We start from the raw sequence: 9014 nt of genomic DNA, 5'->3' as shown, positions 1-9014 counted from the left end.
ATCAGCATGATCCTACTCTTCATGCACAGGAAGCTACTAAACTGGGTTGTAGATAGACTTTTTAGAAAAACCTCAGTGACTGCTGTCCCTGCTCAGTTCAAGTTGTGTCTCTATCTTTTGCATGAGAGCATGAGGATAAATGACCCTGTCTGATCATTCAGAACATTACTGTCCAGGGCAGCAGCCTTCTTTGGCATTAGTATCTTAAAATCATAGAATCATTTGGTTTGGAGAAGTCCAACCATTAACCTGACACTGACAATTCCACCACTAAATTATGTCCCTCAGTTCCACACCCACACATCTTTTAAATTAAATATCTCCAGGGATGGTGGCTCAACCACTTCTCTGGGCAATTTGTTCCAATGGTTGACAACCCTTTCCATGAAAAAATTGTTTCTAATATCAAATGTAGTCCTCCCCTGGTACAGCTTGAGGCTGTTTCCTTTCTTATCACTTGTTACTTAGGAGAAGAGACTGACCCCCACCTGGCTGCAACCTCCTTCAGGCAGTTGCAGAGAGCCATGAGGTTTTCCCTGGACTAAACACCCCCAGCTGCCTCAGCTGCTCCTTTCACACTTGTGTTCCAGACCGTTCATCAGCTCCACTGCCCTTCTCTGGACGTGCTCCAGCACATCCAGTACCACCTCTTGTGGTGAGGCCCAGAAATAGACACAGGATTTGAGGTGTGGCCTCACCAGTGCTGAGTGCAGGTGGGCAATCCCTGCCCTGGTCCTGCTGGCCACTCTATTGCTGATCCCGGCCAGGATGCCACTGGCCATCATGGCCATCTGGACACACTCTGGCTCATGCTCAGCTGCTGTTGACCAACACCTCCAGATCCTTTTGCTCTTGACCACTTTCCAGCCACTCTTCCCCAGCCTGTAGCACTGCAGGGGTTGTTATGACCCAGGGGCAGGACTTGGCCTTGTTGAACCTCACACCATTGGCCTCACATCAGTCCAGCCTGTCCAGACCCCTCTGCAGAGCCTTCCTGCCCTGCAGCAGGTCAGCACTCCTGCCCAGTTTGGTGTTGTCTATGGACTGACAGAGTGCACTTGATCCCCTCATCCAGGTCACTGATAAAGACATTAGACAGGACTGGCCCCAGCAGTGAGCCCTGGGGAGCCCCATCGCTGACTGACCTCCAGCTGGATTTAACTCCACTCACCACCCCTCTCTGGGCCTGACCATCCAAACCATTTTTAATCCAGTGCACTTATCCCAGCCATAAGCAGCCAGTTTCCCCAGGAAAAAGCTGTGGGAAATGGCATCAAGGGTTTTACTGAAGTCTAGGCAGACAACACCCACAGCCTTTCCCTCATCCCCTAAGTGGGTCACCCTGTCAAAGAAGGAGATCAGGTTGGTCAAGCAGGACATGCCTTTCGGGCAGGTCAGCTGAAGATCCCAAACTGATGTTTGTAGGAGACTGCATTATGTTTGTATCTTACAGAAAAGCTTTTTTATTTTGTGTGAATGATCTTCTGAGTGTGAAATGAAAATGTTTCAGTGGTCAAATCTATACTCCAAATTTTGCTGTATACAGAGTAGTGTATTTTATTTAAAGATGTAGTAATTTCAATTTCATGAGAAGATTTTTTTTTCTCTGAATCATTCCAAACTAGAATATTGAAATATTTTTGGATTTAAGTCTCGATTTCAGTCTTTTAATGGACTTCCCCTTCTTACAGGATTGTTAAGACACGTGTTAAAAATGGAATTCCTTGTTTTGAAATTGAATGGCAAAAACCAGGTGGGTCTGGTTTCTATGTACATTATGGAACAAAACAGTTCATAGAAAAAGATAAGCTTTAAAGAGGACGAGAGTTTGGCAACACTCTAAGGCAATGGAACGTGGGTGAGATTGGAAACTGTTCTGTGGAAATAACAGGAAATGTGCATCAAATTTCACATACCCTGAAAGAAAAAGCAATGCTTTAAAGAAAACAAACTTACCTAGAAAGCAAGGGACTCAGTCTTCAGCTGCTTTTTCTGGTACTTGTAAATAAGACCTAAACTGTGTATTTCATACCTTATTTCACTATGTACCTGAAGCTGTCACTGTTTACTAGCTAGAAAATTTTCTGTACTGCCAGACTCCTCCCTGTAGTGTGTCCATTTGTGCCAGGAGACTGGCAGGAAGAGAAAAGACCTCACTTGTAGATAAATCTCAAATATCATACTATTGACTTTTTGTGTACCTTCTTTGTATTCGAGTCTTTGCTGTTTGGTTTTTCATTCCCTACTTTGACATATGTATATTCATATCAAAAGTAAATTTATTATTTTTTCAGAACATTATGTTGATCCAGAAGATGAGCCTGTGGAGTTATTTGTAGTCACGGTAGAAGAAGAGTCTTTGTTTCAGGCTGCTTATCCTGATGTCGTTGCCCTCTATCAAGTGGAAAAGTCAGACATTCTTCAGAAGAAACAGAAAAGTAAGTCTAGAAGCTTATTTCATATTAATCTATGTGTCTTGCCAGAATGCAAAAAACATTTCTTCCACTCTTGAACAATATAATGCCAAAGCAAGATGAGGGGACTGTGCTTTAATCTTACTATTCTGTACTTTTGCATTAAGACATATGAACTGTGATTTACATGCCATTCAAAGTGCACTTTTTATTATTTTTCTTTTCAGAAAAGAAAGACAGATCAGAAGAAAAGGAATTACCAAATTCTTATGCTGAAATTACCAGTCTTCTGTCTCAAATTAATTTAAAGCCTACACACAGAATTCTTCCTGTGCAACACTCCATGTCAGATACAAAATCTCCCCCAGAAGATCAGACACAGCAGAGAAGTACTGGATCAAAAGATGCAGCATTACCTTCAGCTTCCTGCATAACATCAGTTCATGTGTCAACATCAGCAGCTGCTCTTGCTGACTCATCTGTGCCCTCACAGTGCACTTATTCAGCGATGTCATCCTCTTCCTTTATACCTGGTCTGCAGCTGAGCCCTACTGATGGGAAAGGAACCTCCTTCAGCACTACAACAGCCCATGAAGGTGATGACCATGATCCAGCAGCTGACTTAACCACATGCATAAAATACTCACATCCACTAAGTCATGAAACAGTAAGAAATAGCTCAGAGTATACTGATATTACACAGTCTGATATGCATTCTGATAGTGAAGATGATTTGTTCACAAATAATCCTGTGGGACAAATTCAGGAGTGGTCTTTAAGAGAGAGAATACTTAAGAAGGCTCCCATTCCATCACAGCCTTTGTCTGAAGATACAGTGCAACTGGAGTCTTGGAATTGTTTTAAACAAACAAGAGAAGCATTGAATCCTGATAGAAATCATGTCTCTTCCTCATGTCAGTTAAATAATCCAGAGCAGGAAAATAAAAATGTTCTATCAGAAAACTCTACTAGTGAATCCAGCCTACATATCTATCAAGATGCGTATAAAAAAGCTGACATCCTGGCTGAAACGGCGCAAAAAGACCCTTCTAGAAGTGAATCAGCATCTCTAGCCTGCAGTGGGAAAACAACAGAGACACTTCATCCTGGGTGTGAAATGCTTCCAGCATCTCAAAAGCCAGCAGATGCAACTGGCTGTCAAATTAAAGAAGCTTGTATTGAAACTACTTGGAAAGTTTCTTCTAAGAAGAGTGTCTGTCAGAACAGATGCTCTGCCAGCGAAGACAGTGATGATGGGCATGTGGATAAAATCCTGGTTTATGAGCAGCAGAAAAGGCAACTGAACCCTGGCCAGTTTAAGAAATGTTTTACAAAGAAAAAGGGTAGCATTGTTACTAGCAAAAGGACAAACAGTGACTCAGCCCTTACAATTAAGGGGAAGAATAAAATGACCAATTTAAAGAAAGCTGCCAACAGATTCTCAGTGCAAGTAGCTCCAAAACCATCCTCTGTAGAGGAAGTTAATTGTTCCCAAAGTCCAGAGAGACCAATTGAAAGATTGGGTTCTGACCCCACAGAGCAAGAGAAAAGTGCTGTTCTGACTTCTGCATGGGCAGACAGTCCCCTTCCCCTGTATGAAAGACTGAAAGGAAGAATCAAAATCAGTTAGGTTCTCCATAAAATAGATTATGATAGCAATTAATTGTCAGTTCTTGAAGAGTTCTTTCTCAGAGTTTCTGCAGTATGCTCTATAAATCTTATGTGGACACAGTTTTATTGAATAGGAAGTGCTGGCACTGGAGCTGAAGTTTGAAACAAAAATGTTAACAAAAGTGCCTTACAGTTGATTCCAGGCAAGTACCAGTCATTCTGCGTGTGTTTACATTCTGAACTTGATACATAAGCATCAGGATACAGTATGCAAGGATGAGGGAGATTTATTTAAGAAAAAGGGTTTTTTCCCCAACCAGTTGTGCAGATTTTGTGTACAGCTATTAGTCTTGCTTACAAAAACACTTGCTAAAACAGTGCCTGCAGTGCTGTTGGACTTTCCTAATAAGACAAAGTGATGCAGCATTTTTAAACTGAAATTCTTCATTCTCCTCAATTTAATTTTGCAAGTTTTGAAATGGGTTTTGAAATCCTGTGTTTCTGGTTGTATTGACCATCTCTGAAGGACCAGACAGAGACACACAACAGATGTACCTCACAGCGCAGCTAAATTTATATCTGCTGTACCCCATAATAAGCTGTTCTTCAGGAGTGCATCTCTTCCAAAGAGTGGAATAAGCCATGAAAGGATACTCTGGTGTTGTAGCTGTCATATCTAAGGAAATTTGATGACTAATTTAATTAAATTTAATTAGGACGTTTTTTCTTAAAGCAGGCTGAAATCTCATCTAAAATTCACTTCCATTCATAATAGAGTGAAAGTTAAGTTACAGAAAATCTAGTTATCATATTGCAAGTTCTTTGGCTAATATCATGTTTGGGTGTTTTTTAAAAGGGGAAACTTGAGTACAGTTTTGAAAGTGCTCTTTCTACCTCTTTACTGCAGAAGCAACCTCCGTTCATACACCAGAAAAAGTTGTTCTCAATAGTTGCCTGTTGGAGGAATGCCTCCTTGTCTGTATTAGGTGTTTGTAACTTCTTCTGTGCACCAGCCAGAAGGAAGACAATTCTTGTCAAGACATATTGGTAAGAAGAGAAATTTAGAATATCTGTGCCTTAGTAAAAGTGTCAGTTCTTCATCATGGTCAAGGACCAAGTTTGGAAGTTGAATTCCAGATGTGTGTAAGGAAGACATAGGTAGCCTATAGCTAATACTGTAATCAGACAAAATGGTACTTTCTTAGTTTACTCTGTGGGAAGATGAAAAAGTTTAATTTGTAATCGATTTTCCAAATGAGAGATGTATTCCAGAAATGAGAAACAAATTTAAAATATTGGAAACTTATTTTCAGTTTTGAAGATGGTCTTTGACTTCTGGAGCCTCTTAAGTGCTCAGCTGATGTGAGAAGGTAGCTGGAAGAACAGAGTTGTGAAGGAGAATAAGAGTCACCTGGGAATTTTTAAGGGAGAGATTCATATCATGACAGAATGGTTTGGGTTGGGGGGGACCTTAAAAAAAGTTCCAACCCCCGTTCCATGGGCAGGGAACCATTCCTTATGCAGTGGTCAGTAATAGAGAGATCTGAGTGGGGAGGGGGTTTGTGGAGAAACACTGGTTTTGGTTATGTATGGGTTATTTTTTCTTGCTGATGGTTTTGAATACTGAAACTTGAAATCAAGTGTTTAAATTTTGATTAATAAAAATGCCAACATCATGTGAACACACTCACTTTTGTTCCCTCCCAGAGTATGGGAATGTGCTCTTTTTTTGGGGGGGGATCATTCAATTTCATCCACAATGTGTGGATTTCTGTGATTTAGAGCTTTCTTTAGAATCAGGGGGCCAGAGTGGATTTTGGAGGCTATTTTCTTTGTTTTCCAAATCTGCTTGAGATGACTGCTTCAATGGATGAGTAGGTAAAAATACTGTCAGAATTGTGTGAATTATGAAAGTCTTAAATGAGATATATTAAGAACTGCAGAGGAAAAAATATTATGTTGCTGATTTTTCCTGCTAATTAATCGGGTTTCACAAGTGCAGTTCAAGCATGAAAAGCAGAAAATTCTCCATTTTTTCATATGTAATGCATCCAAATTTTGTGCCAATTTTCTGCCACTACTGTAGAAGCAGTGATAGATGTGGGGATAAAAAACAACTGTGTAGAATGTTCCCTCTATTTATGCTGTAGCTGCTCACTGCAGTAAATAAAAACATTTATCATTGGGGGTGACTGTTGCTTGAATTAAACTTGTGATTCATTACAGAAGGGTAATTACAGTTTTTAAATTGTTTTGGTTTCTCATCTTTATGTAATTTACTCAATCTAAAGAGTAAGGATGGTTTTTCTTTGGAGCTTTTTACTGTGCTGACTGCTTTGCAACCTCTCACACTTGTGAGAATGATGTTTAAGTAAATTGAGGGGGTGTAACATAACTTTCTTCTGCAGAGAATGTTTCTCCAGAATTATGTTAAACTGCCTGTAGGAATAAATCAGTTGATGCATCAACCTCATGAGCCTGAATAGATTTTCATTTATCATCTGTCCTGATCTGTTTGAATTGGCTCTACCAGGGTGCTTCACACAAAGTAATAAAAAGGTACCTATCATGGAGGTGGGGCAGGTAAGGGGCTCATCCTTCTTAAAGTAATTTTCTGAAAGGTTTTCTGCACAACTGCTGTCCCAGCCCAAGTACTTTACCTGATCTGTCACTCTTGCTGGCATCCCTCTAGCTTGAATGATGCTCACAGAGATATAGAGTAGAGCCATAGGTTCTGTCTGAGCAGGGTAAATATTTCCCCTTACAAACAGTATTAAACATTAAATGCAGCTCATTTGTTCAGCATAGCTTGACAAAGGGTAACATTTACTTGGCATTCCTTAGGATTGTAACTTATTATTTCAGGTCCACAATTGACAAGAAAGGAAAATAAATGCTGTTTACATGGACTTTATACATAGAGAGCTAGAAAAAAACTATAATTTAAAAGATCACTTCTCAATGTCTCTGTATCCCACTGTCATTTTTCCATTGGTAGAGATTACTGAAATACTTGCCCACATGTGAACCTACCTAACAAACACAAAAATTTGATGAACATAATAAATCTTTTGATAGTAAACCAAGAAATTTCCTAATTTAAGAAGGGATTTCTTTAACTTTACACAGCCTTGGCTCTGTGTGCTTGTGTCAAGGGAGATCCTTGGAAATGGAGTGGCAAAAGAGACTAATGGCAGCTGTTACTTGAGACAAGATAGTCTTTTCATGTCTAAAAAGGTGTCAGGCCCTGCCATATTATAACAGCAGATAAAAGGAAACTGCAGTTAGAATATTACTGGGAGTTGTTGTAAACCCAAGTGCTACTGACGAAACCGTAAACTCGGTGCTAGATTTGGCGCTTTTTCCTTCAGGAAACAAAACACTTTAACTGTTTCAAGAAAACAAAATTACAATTGGTGACAGAACCACTCTACACAGTTCTCCTGCTCATGTATCCTGCATTACAGCTACTATCACTACTGAATTTAATTTAATCCCGTAAGAAACTTTAAAATTCTTTAAGGCCGAGCCTTGTGTCCACCCCTGCCCCAATTTCCCTTGACCAAGTTGTAGAGGTTTTGCCACTTCAGAGACTGAGCACAACTGGAGAAAGGGACATACCTTTGAAAATCTTCTTCATTAAAAACAGCTAGCCCTACTAAAATTCCTGATGGATATTTAATTTTCAGTAGCTGCCTGAATAAAAATCAGTTAATGAAAAGAATCAGGAATATTTTAAATGCCAATGTAGTGTAAAAGTAGCTCTACATTAGCATTTGTTATTTGAATATCTTATTTTAAAATGCGATTTGCTCTGCTAGAGCACCTCTGCAGCCAAGCTTGAAGCTCAGCTAGTTGTCTCACCAAATATTTTTCACAAACATTGGATCTGTGGTAAGTTTTGGGTATTCTTTGGCACATGGTAGAAGGAATTGTGAGTGTGGTTTGTTTTGGATAATTTCATGGGCAAACTAGATGAGCCCTTGCATGCTGTTTTAGTCGTCCATGCCAGGATCCCAGTGTTGCCCTGGCAGTGACACCACATAACAACAGACAGATGAGATAGGCACAACCCTAGAAACGGTCCAAGTTTTAACTGCCTCAAACCCATGAAATTTGTGGCCCCCATTGAGACTGAATTCAGGCTATCTTTCAGTCCAACATGACTGCCATGTCCCAGAGCAGATTTAGCTTTTAAGCCTCTGTCTCTCAGCCCACTGCAGTATATTGTAGACATTTTCTTTGAAGCTTTTGTACTGGAGACTTAAATTTGCTGCTTGATCTACAACTGGGTAGGAAAGAGCCCTGAACTCAGTCTCAGAATCCCCAAAACCTGGAGTTTAATGGAACAAAGGGCTTAAAGAGTGACAGCCACATGCCTACCTAATGTACAGGGGCTTCATAGGACTTTTATTTCCAGACTAATGTATTGCTAGTTTTTCTAATTATTGAAAGGCTTCTGTACCAAATCAGATCTGCCAGTTAGAAATGTGGAATAGAGTCTGATTTCTGCTAATTAGGGCCATGCCTTCCTGATGGAAAAAAATCAGCAGTGGTTCTGCTGACAGTCTGCTGGGCAGCCAGCTCACATGTGCTGCCCTAAGTTGTGATGTGGGCTGTCTCTGGCTGTCTGTCACATCAAAGAATACAGAGGGTACAGCAGGGGTACATAAGGATGTAAAGGATTTGCCTTGAGGAGTAATCAAAAAACTGAGAAAGGTGATGCTGATATTAGAGAGAAGTTTAGGAAATACAACAGAAAAGCAGGAAATAGTACAGTAGGGTGGCATAGGGCATATATGAATCCTGCATTCCCAAGCGCTTGTGTTGCCAGATTTGGTATAACCTCCTGGGAAAGCCCAAGGCATGCAGATCAGCAACTCTGTACTCCTTTGTACAAACCCAGCCAAACTGTTGTCCTCCCTGTGTATGGCTCCTACAATGATTTTTAGTGAGTCATGCACAGCCCAACATCTGCCCCTGCTTTTC

General features: G+C 40.4%; 1 protein-coding gene across 3 annotated transcripts in view; it reads left to right on the top strand.

Moving 5' to 3' along the window:
• Positions 1 to 6498, top strand: part of GEN1 (GEN1 Holliday junction 5' flap endonuclease) — a 21536-nt gene extending 15038 nt beyond the window's left edge. For all 3 annotated transcript variants that reach the window (XM_005420279.2, XM_031056461.1, XM_031056462.1), the window contains exons 12-14: positions 1692 to 1753; positions 2295 to 2438; positions 2642 to 6498. In XM_005420279.2, the coding sequence (XP_005420336.1) occupies positions 1692 to 1753; positions 2295 to 2438; positions 2642 to 4044 (1609 nt within the window). In that variant the 3' untranslated portion in view covers positions 4045 to 6498. The remainder of the gene's footprint in view (positions 1 to 1691; positions 1754 to 2294; positions 2439 to 2641) is intronic.
• The last annotated feature ends 2516 nt before the right edge of the window (positions 6499 to 9014 follow it).

Source organism: Geospiza fortis, unplaced genomic scaffold (genome assembly GCF_000277835.1).
Source record: "Geospiza fortis unplaced genomic scaffold, GeoFor_1.0 scaffold81, whole genome shotgun sequence".
Taxonomy (NCBI): domain Eukaryota; kingdom Metazoa; phylum Chordata; class Aves; order Passeriformes; family Thraupidae; genus Geospiza; species Geospiza fortis.
This window is presented reverse-complemented; position numbering and strand designations above follow the sequence as displayed.